The sequence below is a fragment of the Mandrillus leucophaeus genome, unplaced genomic scaffold (genome assembly GCF_000951045.1).
Source record: "Mandrillus leucophaeus isolate KB7577 unplaced genomic scaffold, Mleu.le_1.0 Scaffold354, whole genome shotgun sequence".
In the NCBI taxonomy this organism is placed as follows: domain Eukaryota; kingdom Metazoa; phylum Chordata; class Mammalia; order Primates; family Cercopithecidae; genus Mandrillus; species Mandrillus leucophaeus.
The window spans coordinates 1722648-1748727 of record NW_012103743.1 but is presented as its reverse complement, the minus strand read 5'-3'; the positions used below and the strand labels follow the sequence as shown (position 1 = coordinate 1748727).

Below are 26080 nucleotides of genomic sequence, written 5' to 3'. Positions count from 1 at the left end.
CGTAAAGTTTCTTAAAATGTTATGAGATTTTTTTGTGATTTTTGTTTTAGCTCATTAGCTATTGTCAGTGTTAGTGTATTTTATGTGTGGCCCAAGACAATTCTTCTTCCAGTGTGGCCCACTGAAGCCAAAAGACTGGACACCCCTGGCATAAGACTTATTGTTAGACTGGGTGGCTACTCCACATTCAGGTCCTTAGAAATGTATGTGCTTCCCTTGATGAAAGGGGGAAATTTTTCCATTTTGAGTATAATCAGAAGTCCTTCAAAGGACCCAGAATGATAATGTGACGGATATATAGCCATAAAATGGCACAATAAGTACCTAGAAAATGTGTAGCTATTGAGGATTTTGAAAAAACCAAAACTAACTCAGCCCCTTATGGAGCCAGCTGTTGATTACTGGTGAGTTCTGGATCTTTTCCTTGGCCAAGAAGGCTTTCTTCAATTTACGAAAGACTAAATGGAACTGGACAATAAATAGAATTCCATTAACTGGGAAGTAAAATAGAAAAGAAACAGAAGCTAGTGGTTCAGTCCTGAGCCTCTGGTCCTGTATGTTAAAAAGACTAAGTGAAAGTAAAATTTCACATCATGTTGTCCCTATAATATCCAACAACCATCTCGATAGTGTTTCCCTGCCTCTGTACAGCATGAACTATCAGGTTGTTCAGGAACTGTGAAAACGTAGTTTTACAATGCTCAGGAATCATTAGCTTTCAATTAGCTGAGATAGCATTTCTACTTCTGAGAAAGAACAGTTTACCAAACAGTGTCCCCCAGATTAACCTCAGGTTATGAAGGACTGCTTTAAATAAGCATGCAGCCTAAACATGTTAAATAAAGTTTACCTTCTACACACTTGCACGTGGCTCCTTCACAGACTTTCTGAATTTTGATATTGGAAGTGCTATAAAACATGGTACACTGTTTATCTGTGGCAACGAAAGTGTGGTTAACAGAAGTGGTTTGAAGAACAACACAGGTACTAATTGGCGAGTCTCTTACATGGAGCCTCAGAGATTGCTTATTCTAAATCCTTCTTTTTATAGTTAAGGCCCAGGGAGGTGAAATTATAAATTGGCTGTCCTGGGAAGGGTTCCCCTACCCTCAGAAAGAGCTTCCCTTTTTAGCTTAGTTCTGTGCTTAAAACACTCGTTTCTCAGAAATAAAATATTTTATGCTTCTATAAGTAACAGGAAAATAAATTATGTTGCATGAGGATCTTTTGAAAGAGTTGGAATTGTTTAGGGTGGACAAGGGAAGAAAAGCATATATCTATGTAACTCTATATATCTATCTCAAGGAGAAGAGGGACTATGTATGTTCTATGTGATTTCAGAATATAAAACTAGAATGAATGGGTGTCAGAGTTTTGGTTCACTTTAAGAATTTTCTAACAAGTAGAACTGCCCAAAGTGGAGTCATCTGTCTTGTGAACCAATAAGCTCTCCAATCACATAACATTCTCAAAAGTGGAGTAGTCAAATGTGGTATCACTCATTCATAAATATTTATTGAGTTCACATTCTATACTTGACACTGCATTAGATACTAGGGACACAAGAATGAAAACACCCTGGAGTTGATGAGAAAGACATACAAATAATTGAATGCAATCTGACAGCTGCTATAACAGAGCTATCTGCAAAGTGTAACAAGAATATAGATGGGCTAGAAGTTGTTCTGGGAAAATTGAGTTGGTTTCTCTCAAAAGGAGAGAGATGATTTATCTGTGAACACCACAGATAAACCTGAGGCAAAGAATATTGAAGTTGGAGGCACTACAATCCATTTATTTTAAAAATGAAGAAACTGAGGACTGAGGTAAAATGGTCTGCTCAATGTCAATAAGTAGTTTATGTACAATATTTTGTATACAGTAGTTTGAATGTTCAAATTGGGACTTTTATGAAGAGTGGTCTCTAAGAGAGGCAATACATAAAATTTACAGGACTCTAGTGGATTTCTAAATGTTCTGTAAAGAATACAAAGTATTCTTCTGAAGAAATGTTAGCATGGAGTTGATTACCTGGTCTGTGGTATTCATACACTGTGAAAGTGGCAGGACTAAGAAACCCAACTTCAAAGAGTTCAAAAATCCGGAATCGTACACAAAGGAAATCACTGGAGGGGATCTGTTTAACAAATTCAAGGATTTAAGGAAATTACGGAGAGACGGTATTTATAATCTTTTAGCCTGTATATTTTGAATAGTAATAGTAAAGGAAAAATGGTTGGATGTGGAGCTTACCGAATTCAGTTGCAGAATAACATGTCCATCTTTGATTTGGTAATCAGTGAATAGCTGATCCACCCCTTCCACAAGCTAAGGGGGAAAAGAGAGAAGCTTGAATTTCATTTCATTATCTTTTTGTTTAAATGCATTCACCTGTTGATGAGATGTCACATCGCAGGGATGTGATCTGTTGTTCAAAGAAACTGAAGAGCAGTTCCTCTTCTTGAAAAAGTCTGAACACATTAGCATATAAACTCATATTTTTCAGAGCATGCTAGTGTATGCTTCTGTTTCACTTTGATAAATCAAAACTTAGGTTAATTATGTTTTGAAAGGAATATTCTGGCCAGGCCTGGTGGCTTAGGCCTGTAATCCCAGCAGTTTGGGAGGCCAAAGCCAGTGGATAAACCTGACGTCAGGAGTTGGAGACCAACCTGACTGACATGGTGAAACCTCGTCTCTACTAAAACTACAAAAAAAAAAATTAGCAAGGCGTGGTGGTGCATGCCTGTAATCCCAGCTACTCGGGAGGCTGAGGCAGGAGAATCACTTGAACCCGGGAGGCAGGGTTGTAGTGAGCCAAGATCGCATCTTTGCACCCCAGCCTGGGCAACAAGAGTGAAAATCCATCTCAAAACAAAAACAAAAAACAGAAAATATTCTGGGTGATTCTATACAAGTTGTATATTAAAATGAAAGAAAGTAAAATTGTCTGTAAAATAATTCAGAAAAGAAAACAAAGAATTTACATGATTTAAAAAAAAACACATACGGCTTTTAAGTCTTCTTCATTTGCATTGATTCCAGTAGGCAAGGAGATGTCCAGCACTGCATGAGAGGATCCAGAAGATGATTCTTCCCTGCTGGGCTTGTAGCTAAAATAAAAAAGAGGTTAGAAAATGTAATAAACAAGTGAATAAGATTCTTTAAGAAAGGACACTGTTCCTTAGTGGACCTTAATTTTTAAATTTGGGTTTCCATTTATTTACTTTTCTACAATGTATGGGTTAAAATCTCTGACTTTAGAGTTGCAAGAGATCTTTGAGTCATCTATTCTCTTTCCTCACTTGATCAATAATCTCAATGAACCACTCTACTGGAACACAGAAGTCATCCACACCAAGCTAACTAGCTGGGGAAACTCAGAATGAGAGTAAGGCACTGGTTCAAGGTCACATGGCTAATTCATGCAGAGCTGTAGAAGAATCCAGGTCTTTGGATTCTCACGTTAGTTTATTTTCTAATGAAGCATATTCCAAGGGAAAAAATTAGTTGTATGTTGAAAAGAGATTCAATAAACATGTCCAGGAAAAGCTGGAAGAAAATACAGTAAGGCCAGGCATGGTGGCTCACGCCTGTAATCCCAGCACTTTGGGAGGCCGAGGCAGGCGGATCACTTGAGGTCAGGAGTTCAAGACCAGCCTGGCTAACATGGTGAAACTCCGTCTTTACTAAAAATATAAAAAAATTTAGCCGGGCGTGGTGGCACATGCCTGCAATCCCAGCTATAGGAGAACTGCTTGAGCCTGGGCGACAGAGCGAGACTCCTTCTTTAAAAACAAACCAACAAACAAAAGAACCCACTAAATATTAGTAGCTACTTTCTCTGGATGGTGAGATTATAAGCGATTATCTCTTTTCTTTTTCATGCTTTTCTCTGTTTTCTAAATTTCCCATAATAGCCACTTTATGTAGAAAATGTTTCAAGGACTATCCTTTCAGTAGGAATTCTGCTGGAAGGAAGTTAAGGAGAAATGCAAAAGGGCACAATGGGAGGGTTTTGTTTTTGTTTTTGTTTTGTAAGAGAGAAAAGAATACTGAAATGGAGAATCAGGAAACTTGGGTTTTATTCCAGTTCTGAGATTCCCACAAATCATTTCCCCCTTCTAAGATCATTTTCTTATTTGTAAAACTAACTGTGAAGAAGTATAAGCTTGTATTTTAAATTTATCTTTATAATTCCCAGGCTTTGGTTTTGGGTGGCAGAGGCTTACAGCTACCATTAAGAGATGTTAGAAGACATAAAAGAGACAGGCTGGCTGAGGCTGGGGCAGAGACAGAGGGAGTGTGGTTCTGCAAAAGTTGATTTCAGGTTCCAACCTCACCTCAAGATGCTTGAGAGGCAGCTGGATGTTTGAGAGTGAAGCTTGGGAAAGCAGACAGGATTAAAGGAAGAAATCAAAAGACAGCTTCATAACAGGGAAAATGGATTTATCTCACCTACAGGTATGAATGTTGGTGGAAGAGGAGACACTATGCAAGTTAGTGAGGGGTCAGGGCATATCTTTTACTCAATGACACCTCATGGAGCATATATAACACAATCCCAGCTGGGCGCAGTGGCTCACATCTGTCATCCCGGCACTTTGAGAGGCTGAAGCGGATCAGTTGAGGCCAGGAGTTCGAGACCAGCCTGGCCAACATGGTGAAACCTTTTCTTTACTAAAAATACAAAAATTAGCTGGGTGTGGTAGCGCACACCTGTAATCCCAGCTACTTAAGAGGCTGAGGCACGAAAATCGCTTGAGGCTGGGAGGCAGAGGTTGCAGTGAGCTGAGATCGCACCATTGCACTTCAGCCTGGGCAACAGAGCAAGACTCTGCCTCAAAAATAAATAAATAAATAAATAAAAGCAGTCCCTAATAGAAGTTATAGATGTAATATTTGGCACAATAATGAAAAGTATTCTAAAATATCTGACTCATAAAAATTTAACCCTATTCTCCACCAAAATGACAATTTAGAACAGAATATAAAACATTTGGAACTCTAATGTGACATCTGAACATCTCGCTAATTGGATGGGTAGAAGCAGAGAACTCTTGCTCACAGATGCAAACACTTTGTCAGCAGGATGGAAAAGGGCCTCCCGAGTGGAGAGTGTCTATGAAAAGGTTGCTGGAGCCTTGATGACTGGTTGCCATGGAGACTGTTTCAATGGTGGAACAGAAATCCTCCTTTCAAGAAGCCCTTTGCCTGCTGCCAAAACCAGCAATCTTCCCCAAAGGCATTTTGTTGCGAGGGAAATGAAATCCTGTTTTTCTTTTCTTAGGAATACAACAGAGAGGTTGTAAAAAGGTAAATACACGAAAGAGACCCTCTGAACACAGAAACTTCATGCTGGCATTTTTTAATCAGGAGAGAGAATATTTGAAGGCAAAGAAATTCTTACATGAATAAGTACTACACAGTTCCTTTTGGAATTTACCCAACCTAACTTCAGTGTCAACAGAGCCAAAAGCATATTCCACCCGCCTTTCTGGAACATTTTGTCCCCAATTTGTAAAAACCAAAGGATAGACTATTCAAGATTGCATTTCTCCTTGCTTTCTTTTGTATATTGATAATCTGGAATTAGGCCTCCTGCCAATGAAGTCAAATGAACGAGTTTTTGATAACAGCCTTTTTCTGTACGGCAGAATTGTGGACAATTAGAACCGGCAGAAAACTTGAGATAAGGTAGTGCAATATCTTTGCTTCATAGAAGAGGATCAGAGAAGTAAGCTGATGTCCTGAAGGTCACTGGAGTTCTTACTGGCAGAGGCTATCCCACAGGTGTCTCACCCTATCAGAGAGCTCTTCTTTACGGCAAGTACAGATGCCTCCCTGTAGGGTCCCAGACACTGATTCGAGCTCTGCCCAGAAGTTTGCTTACACTTCCCTTTGACAACTGTTACAAATTTAAAGGTAACTGTGATCATGCTCCTCCCCAGCTGGTAGGTGCCCAAGGGTAGGAATGGCATTCAGGAGGAAACAAGCTGCCTGGGAAAGGTGACCTTACTGGAAAGAAGTTAGGGAATGAGGAAAGATGTTTGAGTGGGAACAGAGAGCAGGGACTGGCCACAGAAGGAAGTAGGAAGTGCTGGAAGGAAGAAATGCTGATGAGGAAGGAAATAGGACTGAATAGTGAAGGAATCCTAGGAAGCGACTGGGCTTGGGAGATAGAGAAGGCTGGGAAACAGCTGGGAGGGAGGCAGGGAGAAACAATGTGCTTTTCCTTGGGATTCGTGGTCTTAGATTACACTGATTGAAAGGGTGGTTTAGGCTGAGCATGGTGGTTTAGGCTTGTAATCCCAACACTTTGGGAGGCTGAGGTGGGCAGATCACATGAGGTCAGGAGTTCGAGACCAGCCTGGCCAACATGGTGAAACCCCATCTCCACTAAAAATAAAAAAATTAGCTGGGCGTGGTGTTGTGTGTCTGTAATACCAGCTACTCAGGAGGCTGAGGAAGGAGAATCTCCCAAATCCGGGAGGCAGAGGTTGTAGTGAGCCGAGATCAAGCCACTGCACTCCAACCTGCGTGACAGAGTGAAACTCTATCTCAAAAAAAAAAAAAAAAAAGAGACAGTTTAGATACTGGATTGAACATCAGAGGCTGGGGATTTGAGCCCCTGGCTCTGCCTCTAACTCTGTGAGCATTTGGCAGGCGACTTTATTTCTTTGGGTCTTAGTTTTTTCATTTCCAAAACAAGAGGATTATGATATCATCCCTAAGGTCCTTCTCAGCTCTCATCTTTTGCACAACACTGTTGAATTTCCATGTTATCCACAGTGGGTGCGTGATTATAAGTAAAATCAGCAAAATGCCATCCATAGATATCACTGTTATTGACAATACAAGAGTTAAGAAAACAGAACACAACAGAAAGGATTGAGGGACGATGAAAAGATCAGGGAAGAAGTCTGTGTTACAGTCCTGGCTCTACCACTATCTGATCACACTGTGTGATCACCAAAGCCAAATGTATATACATATTTTCAAATACCTACATATTCTTTTCCTTTTTGGAGACAGGGTCTCACTTTTTCATCCAGGTTGGAGTGCAGTGGCATGGTCACAGCTCACTGCAACCTCAACATCCTGGGCTCAAGCAATCCTCCTGCCTCAGCCTCCCAAGTAGCTGGGACTACAGGTGTGTGCCACCATGTCTGGCTAATTTTTAAAATTTGCTATAGAGATGGGGTCTGGCTATGGTGCCCAGGCTATTCTTGAACTCCTGGGCTCAAGCAATCCTCTCTCCTTGGCCTTCCAAAGTGTTGGGATTACAGTATGAGCCACCGTACCTGGCAAAAAACCTACACTTTCATAAATATTTTAGGATGGTGGCTGTGGTAAGCAGAATAATGGCCCCCAAGGATGTCCATGTCCTAATCCCCTGAACCTGTGAATGTGTTACCTTATGTGGCAAAGAGAACTTTACAGATGTGATTAAATTAAGGATTTGAGATGGGGGTTATTTGTGTAGGTCTAATGTAAAGACAAGAATCTTTATGAGGAAGGGAAGCAGGAGAGTCAGAGAAGGAGGTGTGATGATGGAAGCAGGGGTCACAGTCAGAGAGAGATTGGAAGATGCTGTGACACTTGTATTGAAGACAGACAGCGGCCACAAGCCAAAGAACACAGGGAGCCTCTAGAATTTGGAATAGGCAAACAAATTCTAGAGCTTCCAGAAGGAATACAGCCCTACCCAACTCCTTGATTTTAGGACTTCTCACCTCTAGAATTGCAAGATAGTAAAACTGTGTTGGTTTAAACCATTATGTTTGCAATAAATTGTTACCTAGCAATAACAGGAAACTTAGTCAGGAGAGGGTTTAACATCAATGGTTCTCAACCCTGGCTACCATTAGAATGACCTCTGGAGCACGGGACATTTGGACATCTCTAAGAGCTGTCCAGCTGACTTCAATGTGCAGGTTGAGTTGAGAATCTATCTAATAATGGCCAGGGATTTTGTTAGGTAAGTGTGATTTTTCTAAGTAAGAGAGTAGGAACTGTTTTTGAGAGAATCTTTTATATTTTTTTCCTGTTTTTTTTTTTATCACATCTCTATCCCTCTGAAAGAAAGAAAAAATTAATATTATACTGTTTGAATCAGAAGACAAAAATGAGAGAGAAAACTATTCTGAGCAAAACCAAGGCTGTTTTTTACGGTAAGTGGCTATTTAAGAATACATGTGTTCTGCGTTTTTAAACAATTGAACAATTTTGTATCTTCTGGGCATACTAAAATTTGAAAATATATAAAGAAACAATACTAAAACAAAAATGAGAACTTGGAGTCTATACTCACTTTTGTGGAAATGGGCTCACCTGGCACATGCTACTATGCGTTTGTAATCAGAGTTTCCGTAGCCTCTGTAGTGGGATGCTGGCATACGCAACAAGAAAGCAAACAGACAAATATAAGAGTAAACTGTTTTCAGCTGCTTTGGAACGTGTCAGAACAGAATCATTAATGAACAGATCTCTGAACACACTTAAAAATGATTTGTGATTTGGAAGTTTAGATACTTTCAGCGGTTCTAATGGAAATTCATGGCTATTGACAATACCAGGAAGTATTTAAATAATTAATTTAAATAATTAAAGTCTTTAAATAATTAACAGTTCATTGCTGTCAAATAATTTATAATTTAAGGAAGAAATTATTAAAGATAAATATGTATTGGTAATATGTTTGGAGGATGTTGGAGGGAGGAAGAGCAGATGCCTTGATTTGCTGGTAGTTGGGAAGTTTTCTGTAGGAACAGGCTTCTGAGCCATAGATGGAAAATATCAGGGCAGAGGCAGCAGCATTCATTCTGACCCTGGAGGCAATGGGGAGAGGAGGAGGACTGGAGTGTGCAAGTGGACTTGCTTTCGGACCAAGAAGGGAGAACCAACCAGCAGAGGGATGTGAGGGCCTTGGATTAAAAAAAAAAAAGGGTCGGGGGTACATTTAAAGAAAGAACGGTAAGTACAGGAGAGACTAAGTTAAAGATGGAGGCAGAGAAGTGTTCATTTGCTTGACCCCTTGGAATACAGAAAGGCTAAGGGATGGAAAACTAACAGGGTGATAAGGGAATTCAAGGTCCTAGATTGGAAGGTTAACACAAAAGTAACAGAAATACCGGCTTCTGGAATTAGACCTTAATGTGGCTTTACAACTAGTTACACTCTTTAAAAGTAACATAGTCAGTCAAAACAATTTATTGATCAATAGCAAATACATTTAGCTTAGTTATTGTTATTTAATATTAGCTTCCAACTGTATTAAAGAGTTATATCTATTGCAAAAAATATATCTAATGTAAAAAATTTACTTGGATGTCAACCTGCTAAAGTATTTGATCAAGAAATTTTGCTTTTTGAGTAAGCACATTTTTCCTAATCAGAGAAGCTCTCTATGTATAAACATGCTTTATTTTTAGCCAAAATTACAGGGTAAATCCTGCCGTTTTACCTTCAATATCCTGAGTATCAATTTTCAAATAAAAGCTGCAAACTTCCTCAGAGGTACTGGTTTTGTGAACTACAGTTGTTACCTACATTGGGGACAAGTAAGCAAGAAGAGTCTATTTAAAGTGGGAAAGTGACAAAGGTATTATGGCAACACTGCTGCTGCAGATGGGATGCTCAAAGAATCATTTTCATAATCCAGCACAAACGGTGTACATTAGCGACTCACTTTTCCAGCAGCTGGACTCTAAGCAAACTCCATAATCTAAACCTGAGAGGCCCAAAGTAAGCAAAAAATGACTTCTGGCTGGTCAGAATCTTGGTCTAAATTCCATGCAGTCAAATCTGGGCACCTTACTCTATAGGAGAGTTCCTAAGGTTCTTGTTCTTGAACCTTTCCACTTCAATTTTACACACAACACCACAAGGCTAAGGAATGTGGGTTTCTTCCAGCCACACACCATAATAGCAAACAGCAAATTATAGGTGTGTGTGAATGGGCAGAGGTGCTGCCAGAAGTAGATACATTGACACCAACCAGAAGTGGCAGAAAAGTGGACAACCTCTCCTCCCCCATATAAACTTACAACAGTCCTTGAAGGAATGAATGTACTAAAGATAAAAATGTGATTAAAATTAGTAATAGGATGTTAATTTATGCTCAGAACATGTAATTTAAGAATGCATGAACATACTTAAACAGCCTAGAAAAATTTGCACCTGCCAGCCAGGCATGGTGGCTCGCTCCCGTAATCCCAGAACATTGGGAGGTCAAGATGGATGGATCAATTGAGGTCAGGAATTTGAGACCAGCCTGGCCAACATGGTGAAACTCCGTCTCTACTAAAAATAAAAAAAAAATTAGCCGGGCCTAGTGGCATGTGCCTGTAATCCCACCTACTCGGGAAGCTGAGACAGGAGAATTGCTTGGGAGGTGGAGGTTGCAGTGAGCCAAGATCACACCAGTGCACTCTAGCCTGGGTGACAGAGTGAGACTCCATTTGAACAAAAAAAAGAAAAAAGAAAAAAAATTGCAACTGCCAAGTGGCTAAAATGAAGAAACAAGCCTTTATGAATAACACATAAATCCCCCAAAATGCTTAGTACAAATAGACACATAACTCATTATTGGATATCAATTAAATACTTACATGTACCGTAGCCAAGCCACTGCCAAATCCTGTACTGACAACGAGGTCATCATTGAGAAGCACCTGGAAAGATAATAGAGAAACCATGCTTTCTTTCATCATTTGATAGGGAGGGAGGATAGAGCTATGAAAAGTGGGCTGACACCTACCAGCCTCCTCTCTCAGATCTCCTCTGAGAGTAACTGGATGAGACACTGAAAGTCCTATGCCCACGGCAGGTGCTAAACAAGGCTAGTATTTTCCCCTTTCCCTTCTACACGTAAATAAGATGTCTGAGATCTCCTGAGTGAACCAACAAAAGCAGCATGTCAGAGGTCACTTCTGGTTACATTTTCATTTACATATGGCCATGGTAAATCTGGATCTTCATCTCCTTTTGCCAAGTGAATAAATTCCTTTCTGTGCCTAGCTCAGGAATCAGCATCCTGTGTGCCAATGGAGATCGTTTTCATCAGAACCCAGAGCAGGGAACCTCCACAGAACTTGAAAGTGGGTGCATCTATCTTTGGTCCTCTCTGAGTTCCTCCTTTGCACCCTTTTTCCATCTCTTGATGGTTTATCTTTTCCACTTGTCATGGCCTTTGTTTGCAGAAACCCCTGGCACCCCACCCCAAACCACTAGCACCCCACTCAAGCCTGCCAAATCCTTAGTTGCTGCTGCTCTTCTTCCCACTCTGCTAGTAGGAAAGTGAAGACATAAATGGAGTTAACTCATTCTCCTGCCCAGAGGAACTTTGTCATCCAAATGCTCCCTAATTTGTGGAAAGTAGGGGAGAGATAATTTTGAGCCCGAGGAGTTGGCCCTTCCTTTATTCCAAGCCTCCCCTTTCCTTTGCTTAGCACAATAATGCAAGAGGGATTGGGCATATGTTAAAGTTTCTCAATCTTTCCTTCAAATTTTAGTAAATGTAGGAAAGTAGGTCAACGTTCTTGTTCTCCCTGATAGAATATAGCAGCATTTGCTGGAAAACGAGTGTCTTGAGATACTGCATGTGAAAAGCATGCATGATAAATAAGTTTGGGAAATGCTGTGCACTGTTCCCTGCCTCTGCCCCTTTTCACGCCCAGAGTCACCACACTTAATCACATACACATTACAGAACAGGGGAATTCTGGATTAAAAAACTTGTTTAACTTCATTTAAGCTAGAGTTTTTCATGCACACTCAACCACCTAACACTCTTTCACGGAACACATTTCAGGAAATGCTGGAGTAGAAAATTCCACACTGGATAATAACAGCCCAGGTGTTATGTGGAAGCAGCATCCTGGGCTAAGGTTTAAATTTTGCTAGGATGACAAGAGGCCTCTTACAGCATTATCCCTATAGAAAAGAATAATTCCAGCTACCTCAGGTAGCTGGAAGGTCAAGAGATCCTCTTTAGAGCTCAGACTCAGAACATGAATCTCTGGTGAACTCTGAATGATCCCAGGGAAAGAAGACGTATTCCCAAACTATGGACCACAAGCACAAATGTCTGCAGAGGCCTGGACACAAAGTAGGTATGAACATAAATGCACATGCATACATCCTGTGACTGGTGGGGACTGCAGTAAATTGCAGAAGCCATGCCAATGCCCAGTGCCTTGCTGCCAGGTCTTTTGGTTTATTAAGGGAAGTTGGGAATCAGGTTTTTATTTGAAATCTCTGGATCTTTAAATGTTGGCATATATCTACGTCTATGTTTATATCCATATCCTTTTTTTTAGTATGGGCCACCAGTTTGCAATTTTTGCATTAAATTTTATTTCTCCACTGGGCATGGTGGCTCACGCCTGTAATTCCAGCACTTTGGGAGGCCAAGGTGAGTGGATCACCAGAGGTCAGGAGTTTGAGACCAGCCTGGCCAAATGGTGAAATCCCGTATCTACGAAAAATACAAAAAATGAGCTGGGTGTGGTGGCAGGCGCCCGTAATCCCACCTACTTGGGAGGCTGAGGCAGGAGAATTGCTTGAACCTGGGAGACAGAGGTTGCAGTAAGCCGAGGTTGCACCATTGCACTCCAACCTGGGCAACAAGAGCGAAACTCCATCTCAAAAAATATATATATATATTTCTCATACTTGTTTACTTTTAACAAACACCAATTTGTGAAAGATGTCAACAGTGAGGACTATTTCCAATTACTGTACATTTAAGTATACTTTAATGTAAACACAGTAATTAGAAAAATATGTATTAGCAGCTATATGGGGGCAGCTAATATTAATAGAGAACACAGTTTTTCCAACATGTCTTTTTCTTTGTGAAATTTTCATAAGCCATCAAAGTTACCACCTTTAAAAATCCAGCAGTAGCAAAGGACATCGGGCAAGGAGCTGGGGACCCTAAAGGCTGACTCCAGCCTGGCCACAGTTTGCATGTATGACCAGGGCCAGAAGGAACCACTAGCAGCTTCCCAGACATGCCTTCCCTCCTACACTCACTGTACTGCTCTGTGTGCTGTTATCTATGTCTGGAATGTTCTTCCTTTTTCTTCACTTGTCTAACTCATTCTGATTTTTTCAGATTTAACCCAGACAGCTGGACACATCTGACAAACTCCTCCCATCTTTCAGCCAGGATCAGGAGGGCCCCTCTGTACTTCCATGTACCTATCAAGACTCTTATTTTTCACTATCTGCTTAAATGACAATCTCCCTGCATTACGCTGACTGTGTTTTATTTTTGAATCCTCAGTGCCCAGGATATAGCAGGCATCCCTGCTTAGGACATAACAGACATTCAATATATGTTTAAGTAGCGAAAAGATAGATTTATAAAATAAAGAGTGGGACAGATGATTTCAATGGTCTCAGCCAATTGTAAAATACTACACGAAGTTCTTCATTTACCTCTACTGGCCTCCCAAGGAAATTCTTGTCTGTCATTTTATAATTATGTAAGGGACCTTTATGCTTGTAAGCAACATCGATGTCCATATTCAAGCGGAGCTGTTTAACCAGGAGTGAATATTCTGTCAGGCCCTCGATGGCATTGATTGTGTCCTGTCAACAATCAGCAAGGCACAAAAATACGTTTAGTTCATTGATGTACTCCCTATTTACAAATGCCTTTTTTATGGGGGGTAGGGCAGCATTGTCTGGAGATGAAACTCCAGCTGACGCAGTAAGACTGGTTAAGAGCCCCATTGTGGAGGGGGAAGAAAGATCTCTCCCTCCTCAATAAAGATGATGCTGTTAGCAAGGACAGGAAGGAAGTGTGGCCTCAGATCTGGGTCCTCTATATGTTCTGCAAATGTAACCTCAGGCAAATTACTGTTTGCAGAATTCCTCTGAGTCTTTGCATGATTATCTCTTCCTCATCCTTCAGTCTGAGCTTAAGTATCTCCACAACAAGGCCATAAACTCCCCTTTCCCATTATTCTCTGTTTTAATGTTACCTTTTTGCCCTTTATAGCACTCATCTCAATTTGTAATGCTTTTATTTATAGTTTATTGTTAGCCTACCCCACTGCAATGTAAGATTCATGAGGCAAGTAGGTAATATATTTTTCTTGATGCCTGCTGTGGTTTGAATGTGTCCCCCAAAGTTCATGTGTCGGAAAGCTTGGTCCCCAATGTGGCAGTGTTAGGAGGTGAGGCCTAATGGGAGGTGTTTGGGCCATGGGGGTGCCACTTTCATAAATGGATTAATGCTGCTTATTGTAGAAGTGAATTTGTTATAAAAGGATGAGTTTATACCCCACTCCCACCAACCCCCCACCCCACCTACTCTTTGCCCTTCCACCATGGAATAATGCAACAAGAATGCCTTCATCAGGTGCAGCCCCCTGATCTTGGACTTCCTAGGACCCAGAACCATGAGCTAATAAATTTCTGTCCATTATAAATTATCCAGTGTGTCATTTTCTGTTATAGCAACACACAATGGACTAAGGTAATATCCATTGCATTTAGTAGGTACATAAATATTTGTTGAAGGAATAAATGAATAAACTTTATCTTTCTGGACCTCATCTTTCTCATCTATAAAACTGAGAAACATGACTAGATCAGAGATGTTAAACAATGTGGCCATTCTCTCTGCCTATATCTAGGGGGCAAATGCTAATCAATAGGGCACTCTTTTCTGCTAACCCTATAATTGTACCCAAGATAAAACACATTAGATGGTCAGTAAATTAATACTGAAGGCCCTCTCTATGTCTAAATTTTATATATATAAATATACACACTCCATCATTATCTAAACATCCAGGCAACAGGGAAGATATTAGCATTCAATCTAAACTTTGAATATAAACATTTATTATACAACTACATAATAATTGGTTGTAATAAAAATACATACTCAAATGAATTTACATTAAATAGCTAGATAGATTAACATATAACAATCAGTATTTCTCTCACTTTTTATTTATTTCATTGTGGAGAAGGAGCATCAATACCTTTGTCTACATGGCAACCACTATTTATTGCATAGGATATGATATAATTGCTAATAACCTTACTAGCCTTTCATGGTGATTTACAATAATGAAGGAGGTACTGGGCTTAAAGTCAGGAGACATGAGTTCTGATTCTGGCTCTGCCATGAATTCCCTGAGTGAAACTCCCTGAGCTAATTTCCTCTTCTGTATAATAAGAGTGTTGATGCAGATAACCTCTAGGGGTCCTTCAATTCTAGACATTATTCATATCTATTGCACGCTCATTTGGTGGACAAAGCCATGGAGGCCAGATGAGCGTGGTGTGGGAGAAAATAAAAATGTCTACAGGAAGATGAAACAAGACAAAGAAATGTTACCTGGGTTGAATAAAAGCCACCTCCATACCTCTGCTCTTCTGATAGCCATTTGATGATTGGGTTAACATAATTTAAGTCTTTCAAGTTCAGACTGGTGAGTAAAGCATAGGCAGTTGTTTCTACCATACGTGCTGTACCAGTGTTAGGTACAGAGCTGTCTTTATGTTGAAGACTGTCTTTCCAAAAACGATAAATGGGTGGATTACCTGAACACCAACAAATCACATTCATTAATATGATTAAAAATGTGAATTTGACATAATAATTCTACCAGGTGTATTATGGCCTTCCAGTTTCTAGAAGCTACTTACTTTTTCTTGTTAGAGGAACTTCCTAAAGATGACCAATGCAAAGAGAGATCCCTTAATGTGGTGCTACTTGTCTTTACACATTGAGCATCCCTAATCTGAAAATCTGAAATACGAAATGCCTCCCAAATCTGAAAGTTTTTGAGCTCTGACATGATGCCACAGGGAGGTAATTTCATCTCTGACCTCATGTGACAGGTCACAGACAAAATACAGTCAAAACTTTGTTTCATGCACAAAATTATTGACAATACTGTGTAAAATTACTTTCAAGCTGTGTGTAAAGGGAAGTACATATGAAACATAAATGAATTTCATGTTTAGCCTTGAGTCCCATCCCCAAGAAATATCATTTTATATATGTAAATGTTCCAAAATCTGAAAAAAAAATCTGAAATCTGAAATACTTCTGGTCCCAAGCAGTTCAGATAAAGAACACTCAACCTTTTTTTCGTTTTTTTTGTGTGTGTGTGTTTTGAGACAGGATCTTGCTGTCACCCAGGCTGCAGTGCAGTGGTGTGATTGTAGCTCACTGCAGCCTCAATCTCTTGGGCTCAGTGATGCTCCCACCTCAGCTTCTTGAGTGGCTGGGACTACAGGGATGTGCCACCATGCCCGGTTATGTTACCCAGCCTGGTCTCAAACTCCTGGGCTCAAGCAACCCTCCTACCTTGGCCTCCCAAAGTACTGGGATTACAGGCATAAGCCACTGCACCCGGCCTCAATCTGTATTTTAAAATCAACATAGTACACATGTAGTAGGAAGGGGAAGTTTAGTAGAGTGGAAAGTACAGTAAACTGGGAATCAGTAGACCCAGCTTCTAGTCTTTCTTTCGTTACTAACTTACCATGTCACGTTGGGCAAATTCCTTTAGTTCTGTGTGACTCAGTTTCCTAATACCTGTAGTACAGGTAACACTTTCTTCTATGCAGTGAAACTCAAATGAAATACTAAATTAAAAGATGTTGCAAACTAGAAAGCACCACGCATATATAAGGAATTATTATTATTGTTATTATTACTGACACTAAAAAGTCAACTGGAGAACCTTTTTCCCTGACAGGAAAATTTACATCTTGGAAATTATGAGATTACACCTAAAGCCTTAGTTCAGTCTTTGATTATTTCTTTCCAATTTAAAGCACTCAAGACAATTTCACACATGCAGCACTTTTCATAAATTAGGCTGTAAATTATATTTGTTATTTAAACCTGTAAACCTCAAATCCTTTTTGGAACAAACTATTTTTTTTTAAAGTAATGTATATGTGGAAATCATATTTGAAGGTTAGTAAAAATTTTGATGTATATGTTTATAATTCATAACTACATTATTTGCATGACCTTGAAAATTATGTTGACCCTTCCTCTCAGAGTCTCAGATTTGCTGTATTTAAAATGAAGAGTTGAGTTTAGGATTTTAAAGAAACTCAACCGGAACAATTCTTGGGTTATTAAGTTCCCTTCTAGCTCTTAAATTCTATGATTTTATGGTCCATATCTCACAATACCCAAGACATTTCTTTTGTGTTATTTTTGAAGTATCATACAAGTGGTTTTGAGGCATATGTCAAAATATAGTAATTTTTAAATGATGACACAAATCATATTTTGTAGATGGTCATAAACCTCAGTAAGATTTATAAAACTTCTAGAAAACCTTAGCTAGACGAGGACTCCAAAGTGCCCAGTCATGCCAATAATCACTGCTACTCTCTTTCTATTTTTTGTCTCTCGACCTATAGGAAGCAGTATCTTTATTTTTCAAAACCAAACACATACTTTTATAACAAACCTGGTGAAATATAAGCCAGGTCATGCACTCCTTTGCTTAAAATCCCCCAGTGGCTCCCCTTTTCACTCTCAAAGCTGAAATTAAAGTTCTAGGGCTCCTTCTGGTCCCCATGGCACATTGCTGTGGATAAGACATGGGCACTCCTTGCTCTCGGTGGAAGCAGCCCTAAACTAGGGTACGTGGGCAGGGGAGTGGAGCACAGGCTGGATTTCAGCCTCGATTCACTTGATTGCTTAGGTGCTTTGTCCACTGCACAACTGTTTACAGAAGCCCTGAAGAGTCTCTCTAATGCCTCAGATAACCTTCCTTTGTTCCCTCACCTTTTCCTTCCCTGACCTCACTTCCTACTCCTCTTCTCACTCCTCTGCAGTCACACTGGCCTCCTTGCCATTCTTGGAGCACCAGGCATGCCCATGCCTCAGGGCATTTGCATGTGCTGTTCTCCACCAGGTACACCCTTCTAGATAGCCACAGGACTTGCTTCTTCACCTCCTTTCAGCTCTTGACTCAAACACCATTCTCTCAGTGAAACTTAAGCCCAGTCAGCCTGTCTGAAATTATAACCCATCCTCTCACCTTGTCTCCTTTCCCTGCTTTATTTTTCTTCATATCAGCCATCACCACCTATTCATAAAGCTTTACTTATTTATCATGTTTGTGTCTTCCCAGTTAGAATTTAAGTTTCATGACAGCCTGGATTTTGGGGAGCCTGTTTTGTTTATTCCTTTATTCCCAGAGACTGGAATAGTGCCAGATGTATAGAAGGTGTCCATAGGATACTCAATGCATATTTATTGAATAAAGGAATAAATAGAGGACAGGTGTGGTGGCTCATGCCTGTGATCCTAGCACTTTGGAAGGCTGAGGCAGTAGGAGTGCTTGAGCCCAGGCATTTGAGATCATCCTGGGAAACATAGTGAGACACGTATCTGCAAAATAGAAAAAAATTAACTGGGCTCAGTGGTGTGCACCTGTAGTCCCAGCCACTTGGCAGGCTGAGGTGGGAGGATCACTTGAGCCCAGGAGATCGAGGCTGCAGTGAGCCACGATCATGTCACTGTATTCCAGGCTGGGTGACAGAGCGAGAACCTGTCTTAAAAAAAAGAATAAATGCTTGCTGAATGAATGCGTGAATAAATGAATGAATAACAGCATACATTACATTGTATTGTGATGGTTTGTTCCTTGAGGAAGGAATTGAATCTTACTCAAGTTTGCATGTCACTACCCACTTCCCAGATTTAGCAGACTTTATGTCTTAGTGAATGCTCGCTGAATAAATGTATGGAACAAGTTATACCTTTAACCAAAGCTTCTCTCTTCAAAGCTGAGACAATTGAACGAAACTGTGGGTGAGTTTTATCTCCCAGGGAAAGAGCATAGGCAGAAATGGCCAATGTAAAGGTGCTCTGGGCTGGCAGTGTATTTTCAAGCAGAAAGGTGTCAGCTTTAATTAGAGCTGTGTTGATTTTCTGGAAACAAGAGAAGATACTTCAGTTTCTATGTCAAGCAACCACCTATCAAGTGATACGAACTACCCTTAGATCCCACTATCCTGGAGCAAGGAAGATGGGGGTGAAAAGAGGACTGACCTAATGGAAACGGATGGCTTCCCAGTGAAGAAAATCCCTCCGAGAGAAGGAGCAGAGCATAATCTTGGAAGGGACAGTGAGGTTGTCCAAATCAGGTTAGGCTTTTTGCCTCTGAATTCTCACCTTCCTTTCAGAGGTTTTGTGCCTTTAGTTTCTGATTACACCATCAGACCTAGTCTCCAGGAAGAAAAGCCACCAAGCATAGACACAAGTTTTTTTTGTTTTTTTTTTTTTGAGAGGAAGTCTCGCTGTCACCCAGGCTGGAGTGCAGTGGTGCGATCTCGGCTCACTGCAAGCTCCGCCTCCCGGGTTCACGCCATTCTCCTGCCTCAGCCTCTCGAGTAGCTGGGACTACAGGCGCCCGCCACCACGCCCGGCTAATTTTTTTGTATTTTTAGTAGAGACGGGATTTCACCGTGTTTGCCGGGATGGTCTCGATCTGGTGACCTTGTGATCCGCCCGCCTCGGCCTCCCAAAGTGCTGGGATTACAGGCGTGAGCCACCGCGCCCAGCCCATAGACACAACTTTTATCGTTCCCTCTCAGCGGAGTTGCAACAGGCACACAGGTTCAAGAGGAGTTATACTTTAAAAAAATAAAACAATAAGTAGCAGAAAGAAATCTAAACTGCCAAAATACTTTTAGATCCTAAGAATGCCTGGGTAAATAGTCCCGATCACCAGTCCCGACACCACCAAAATGGTTGTGTTGGACAAGTGGCCCAGGAGAAAGCCTGCTGCAATGCTGCTAACATCCTGCCTGGCTCCTTCTCTCCCAGCTCCACATGCATCTCTCACCCATGTGGCCACTAGGTGCCAACTGGTCCTCTAGGCCCCTGGAAACTAGTCTTCATTGATTATTTTGTCTTGTTAAGCTTTTGAAACAAACTGAAAACAAATGGTTTTGTTTTGTGATTCCAGTTTTGCAAATCCACTTGAGATTTTCCATGTCAACCTTGGAAATCTTCTATGTTGATTCACTTAGGTGGCTCATCACTTTTCTCCCCTGTTTCCAAGCAAATGTTGTTTGGAAGGATTTGGAGGATACGCATTTGCTGTTGTGTATCCTCAGTACTTGCACAATACAGAGTGCTTTCACTATAGGACAACAGTAACATATATAAAGCAGGATTTCGCAAAGATAAGACAGAGAAGCTGGGGGCACTGGATCATTCTCCCATCACAGTTCCAGCTATCAGTTTTAGACCCAGCTCTACAATTTATTAGCCTGTGACACTGGGCAATTGAATTCACCTTACTTACAGTCCTCAGCTTTCTCAACTGTCAATGAGTAGGTTGTACTAGGTGGTTTCTAATATCTATCATTGTTCTGAAATCTTTCAATTCTGGAGTTTAAGTTATTTTCAAGTAATTGGAAAGAAGGAAAAGAAGCTTTTGAAACTAAAGGGCTTCTGATTGGTGGCCCCTTCAGTATATGTTACAGAAATAGATGATGGGTGTGAGAGAAAGAAAACAGTTACTTACCACCAGGGGGCATATATCAAAAGCCTTTCTAATTCCAATCACAGTAAAGGCTGTAAGATATAAGCTGTTCTCTCGGGCTTCAACGGGCAAGGTACCCTAAAAAGAAGCAATGTTTTAAAAGGAGAGTGAAATGGTGTCTTTAAAGTGAAATGACCTGGTTCTACTCTGTGGGTTTTTTTGTTTGTTTTGTTTTTGAGATAGAGCCTCACTCTGTCACCCAGTTTGGAGTGCAACAGCGTGATCTCAGCTCACTGCAACCTCCATCTCCCCAGTTCAAGCTATCCTCTGGCCTCAGCCTTCTGAGTAGCTGGTACTACAGGCGCGCACCACCACGCCCAGCTAATTTTTGTATTTTTAGTAGAGATGGGGTTTCACCATATTGGTCAGGCTGGTTTTGAACTCCTGACCTCATGATCCAGCTGCCTTGGTCTCCCAAAGTGCTGGAATTACAAGTGTGAGCCATCGCGCCTGGCCTCTACTCTGTGTTTTAAGCCTTATCTCCCACTTTTTCCCTTCCTGCTTCTCATTTCTCAATAAGCCCTGGGTCTATCTCGCTTGAGTGCTTTCACTTGCCCATCTCCCTCCACCCTGACAAATGAGAGGTCTAAGATATCACTTCTCTGATCTCTAGTGAACTGTCTGAAGATCGCTTCACTTCAGATATTATGGGAAGACCTTTGTATTTTTTGCTTGTTCACAAAAGGAATTTCTTGTAGAATTACATTTTTTTTCCTTCTTCTTCTTCATCCTCCCATAATCGGATGAGAATAAAACTCAAACTGTAAATAAAACTATTGCCAATTTTTGCATTTGGTTTCCTTACCTGTAATTTTATTGGTTGATACTGTGAATTTTCCTTGAAAGATCCATTATCTAACTGATAATTCTCAACCAGCCACAATAAAGAATTACATATTGAATTTTGGTTCTGCTCTACATATTTATGTACTTGTCCCAGTACTCTTAAAGCAAAAGCTGTTAACCTTTAAGACAAAATAAAATAAATAAATATTTAGAACACTGAATCCCTTTTGGCTTTCAATTAGTTTATACAACTTTATTCTTTACAAGAAAATAACATTTTAAAACACACAATTCCAAAATAAGTCACCACTTTACAAAGGAAGGGAAGATTTTTGGAATACCTCCAAAACATTCGGTAAACAAATGTGAACAGCACATCTTCTGTGATTACAACATTGTTAGCTAGCACACAAGCTAAAAATTGATTCTTGATAAAAGAATTACACTCTAAAGTTAACAGAGATAAAATAAATAGTTTTTGAGTCAAGGCATTGACCCATGAACATGAGGCATGAAAAAGTAAATCATATAATTCTAGATTGTAAAATCTGTACATGCCATGGAATCTAAATTCCTATATGAGGCCCTAAGTCCCCTTTCCCAATATCCCTGGAGTGTTTATGTCACTTGTCTTTGAGTGCTGCCATTGACACAGAACTTACTACCTCACAGGAAATTTTAATGATCATTATTACTTAGTCGAAAAGCAAATTCAAGTCTCTACTAATACCCATCGAAGAGTATCAGAGAGGATTGGGCTCATCCCCTCCATAACATCTCTTCACTCTCTCAGTCGCCCAGGAGTCCCCACTCCCCAAGGCCTCAGATGTCTGAGACTCAGACCACTTTACTCGCCCTCCCACTTCCCCTCACTTAAAAAATTTGTGTTTCTTTTTCATTTTCATTTTTAAAATGTACTTTAAGCATTTTTAAAGAGGTAAAACCCTCACATGATTCAAAAATCCAAAAGTGAAGCCTGGGTATCATATGAGACCTTGTCTCTACAAAAAATGCAAAACATTAGACAGACATGGTGGCATGCACCTATAGTCTCAGCTACTTGGGAGGCTAAGGTGGGAGGATTACTTGAGCCCAAGAGGTAGAGGCTGCAGTAAACTGAGATTGTGCCACTGCATCCAGCCTGAGTGACAGAGACCTTTTCCAAAAAAACCCAAAAAACCCAAAAGCACAAAGGGATATATAATGAAAAGTCCCCTTCTAGCAGTCCCTGTCCCCCTCCACCTCCCAACAGAAGATGACCATTGTTTCTTGTACATTCTTCCAAATAGTAGATGCAACAATATAGCCTTCCCATCTACCTTTCCATCCCAACCACACCAAAATAGTGGGAGAATGTTTACATTATCCTGTACTTGGCTTCTTTTCTATTTAGTAACATGCCTTAGAGATCTAGATTAATACATAAAATTTCCTCGTTCTTTTACAAGAGATTTTATACATTAAATTATAGTATTTTGGTACAGATGCACCAAAGTTATTTAAGCCATTTCCCTTTCTGTAGACATTTAGGTTGTTCTCAGGCTTTGCTCTAATTGCTTTAATTATTTTTAAAATTATTGTTTTGATATTAATTGGAACTTGTGCCTCCACAACTAGGGGCCTTTTCCTAATTCTTTCTCTAAAAACATCAGAAACTTATTTTCTATTCTATTGACTTTTAGGGGGTAAGAATTGAGAATTCCTCTCTTTTTAATCCCCTCACACTGCTCTCAAGGAGGAGAAATACTTCTATGGATTGCTCAGGTTCAAAGACAGTCACATTTTCAAAGATTGGCCCACATTTTATATTGGGTCTCTTTTGGGATTTTGGCTTTTGGAAGTCTCTCTTCTTTTAGCAGGCTAGAAAGGTATATGAGTGCCGTTATGCGGCCAGGCTGCCTCTCCACTTATCTATACAGCCAGGCTGCCTCTCCACTTGTCTATTTGGCCCATGATATGCCCTCCCCGTACTTTAGTTACATATTTGAAAAAAGACAATGGCAATAAATAGAAACAATGGACTCATCCTTTGGGATCAATTATAAAGATTAAATATATGAACATACTTAAAATAGTTCTGGATTATAGTAAGTATTCAATAGGTATAAGCTCTTACTCCCCTTTTTTTTTTCTTCAGACGAACTCTTGCTCTGTTGCCCAGGCTGGAGTGCAATGGCACAATCTTGGCTCCCTGCAACTTCCGCCTCCCAGGTTCCAGTGATTCTCCTGCCTCAGCCTCCAAAGTAGGTGGGACTACTGGCACGTGCCACCACGACCCAGCTAATTTTTGTATTTTTGGTAGAGACGGGGTTTCACCATGTTGGCCAGGCTGGTCTCGAACTCCTGACCTCAGGTGATCCACCCGCCTCAGCCTCCCAAAGTGCTGGGATTATAGGTGTGAGCCACTGTGCCCGGCTTTTATAAGCTCTTACTCTTATCTCTCTTTCTCTTTGGTACTCTTGGGTGTCTCGGCCCTAGAGTCCTTAAGGAGTGGGGGTCTGGACAGTTCTTCCCTCAAGGTAAAGCAAATACAACTTCTCTAGCTTTTTGCGTTCTCTTCTTCCCACTGACCTGTCCCTTGAAGACTGCCCTGAAATTCAAATTTTAAGTGTGACTTGGAGGAAAGAAGTAGGCTATTTGATTTGCTTTTGTTCCAGACCCTAGGCTACCTCTAAGTTCTTAATATGGTCTAGTTTAGTTCCTCATGTTTTACAATAGGGTCTGGGACTAAACATTTAGAGTAGAAAAGAATTTTTTAGTCACCCTGAAGAGAAATCTGGCAAAATCTGATAAAACTGTAAATATGCATTCCTTATGTTCCAGCAATTCTATCTCCTGGGATATACCCTAGAGAAACTCTCACACATGTGCACAAAGAGACATATGAAGATGTTCGTTATCACATTGTTTGTAATATTGAAATTTGGAAATGGTTGTCCGTCAAGATACGAATGGATAAAGAATATATACTATGTGATATATTTGTAAAATAAAATGCTGCATGGCAATGAAAAGGAGTGAGTTATATTTACTTATACTACTATATCTAAAATAACTAAAAAGTATTAAAAGAAAAAGGTAAGTTACAGAATGATAGGTATAGTATGATACTAGTTATAATCATTTAGAAATACAAAAAGGGACTGTGAAGCCATCACTTCGTTTTGGAAGCAAATAACCATTCTTTCTTTTACCATGCTTAACTTTCTTAAACAGTGCTTGCTTAAGAATTCCAGGAACTAGCCATGAGATAAAAATAAAGGTTGCGAAATGTCCCCTGGAGAAGAAAAACACTGAGCTGTTAATCTACAAACCTGTTCCAGTCTAGCTGACCACTAGATGGCCCATTACTCAAGATAATAATCAGAACAATACATGCTGACCTGCATGTAGCTAACTCCTGCACATAGTTTTCCAAGCCCCTTCCCCTTTAAAATCCCTCTGGCCAGCCTAGGGCATTTGGGATAGTTTCATGACTCTAGTCTGCATCTCCTCAGGTTGCTGGCTTCTGAATTAACCTGCTTTTCCTCCCACCAACCCTAGTCTCTTGAGTTTGGCATCTGAGCAGTGAGCAGCCAAACTGGAGTTAAGTTACATCTGTATGATTTCATGTATATATATATTATATAAAATATTAAAGATGTTATGGAAAGATGCATAAACTCATGATAGTGAATGCCCTTGGGGGAAAGAAACAGACATAAGATGAAGGTTTGTAGTTAAAGAGAAGACTTCAATATCTACAATTTTTTTTTAAAAGGCGAATACAAAAAATGTTCATAGTCATCAATTTAGGGTTTTGTTAATACTAATGATACTTGCACTTTAAAAAATCTTCTTTATATTTCTCAAGAAAAGTTTGAGGGTATTTAGGTGCTGGATATTTTCTTCTATGTCTATTATTTCTTTCAAGGAACTTACGGAGTTGGGTCTATGTTTCAGTCTTGCCCCAAACTCTTGAAAGGCTCTAAGAGTTTACTGAGAGGCTGTTGCACCTTCCTGTGGGGCTTTCTGCTCTCCAGGCATCTATTTCCCAGGTCCTGCTGTGTCAGTTTCCAGTCTTCATTGACACTCACTCCCACTCCTGCATCCTGGATTATCCTTTGGTTGGTGTGCTGCAGGGGTCTAAGAGCCTTTTTTTTTTTTTTTTTTTTTTAATATTTTATTAAAGACAAGGTCTCCTTAAGTTACTCAGGCTGGTATTGAACTCCTGTGCTCAAGTCATCTTCCTGCTTCAGCCTCCCAAAGTGCTAGGATTATAGGTGTGAGCCACTGCACCTGGCCCTGTGTGTCTTTTAAAGTGTGTCACCCACACAAGGTCAGGCCTAATTCTAAGGTATAATCTATGGAACTTGGTAGCTGATCAGAGATAAAGCCAAAAGGAAAGGAAGGAATCAAAAACCAACTGATGATTCTGACTTGATCAATGGGGGACAAAGGGCAAGGTATTGTTGTGCACTGAGTAAAGAAACAGAGCCGGGCGCAGTGGCTCACACCTGTAATCCTAGCACTTTGGGAGGCCAAGATGGACGGATTACCTGAGGTCAGGAGTTTGAGACCAGCCTCAACATGGAGAAACCCCGTCTCTACTAAAAATACAAAATTAGCCAGGTGTGGTGGTGCATGCCTGTAATCCCAGCTACTCGGGAGACTGAGGCAGGAGAATTGCTTGAACCTGGGAGGCGGAGGTTGCGGTGAGCTAAGATTGCACCATTGCACTCTAGCCTGGG

The 26080-nt window shown here is 40.4% G+C and overlaps 1 protein-coding gene across 1 annotated transcript in view; it reads right to left on the bottom strand.

Moving 5' to 3' along the window:
* C5 (complement component 5) overlaps positions 1–26080 on the bottom strand; it is a 98980-nt gene that overhangs the window by 9092 nt on the left and 63808 nt on the right. Inside the window, exons 26-37 of the mRNA XM_011989505.1 lie at positions 21370–21529; positions 20547–20642; positions 18772–18943; positions 15368–15573; positions 13450–13602; positions 10614–10676; positions 9467–9548; positions 8335–8392; positions 3011–3113; positions 2254–2328; positions 2032–2137; positions 851–934 (exon numbers count right to left, since the gene is read on the bottom strand). Of these exons, the coding sequence (XP_011844895.1) occupies positions 851–934; positions 2032–2137; positions 2254–2328; positions 3011–3113; positions 8335–8392; positions 9467–9548; positions 10614–10676; positions 13450–13602; positions 15368–15573; positions 18772–18943; positions 20547–20642; positions 21370–21529 (1358 nt within the window). The remainder of the gene's footprint in view (positions 1–850; positions 935–2031; positions 2138–2253; positions 2329–3010; positions 3114–8334; positions 8393–9466; positions 9549–10613; positions 10677–13449; positions 13603–15367; positions 15574–18771; positions 18944–20546; positions 20643–21369; positions 21530–26080) is intronic.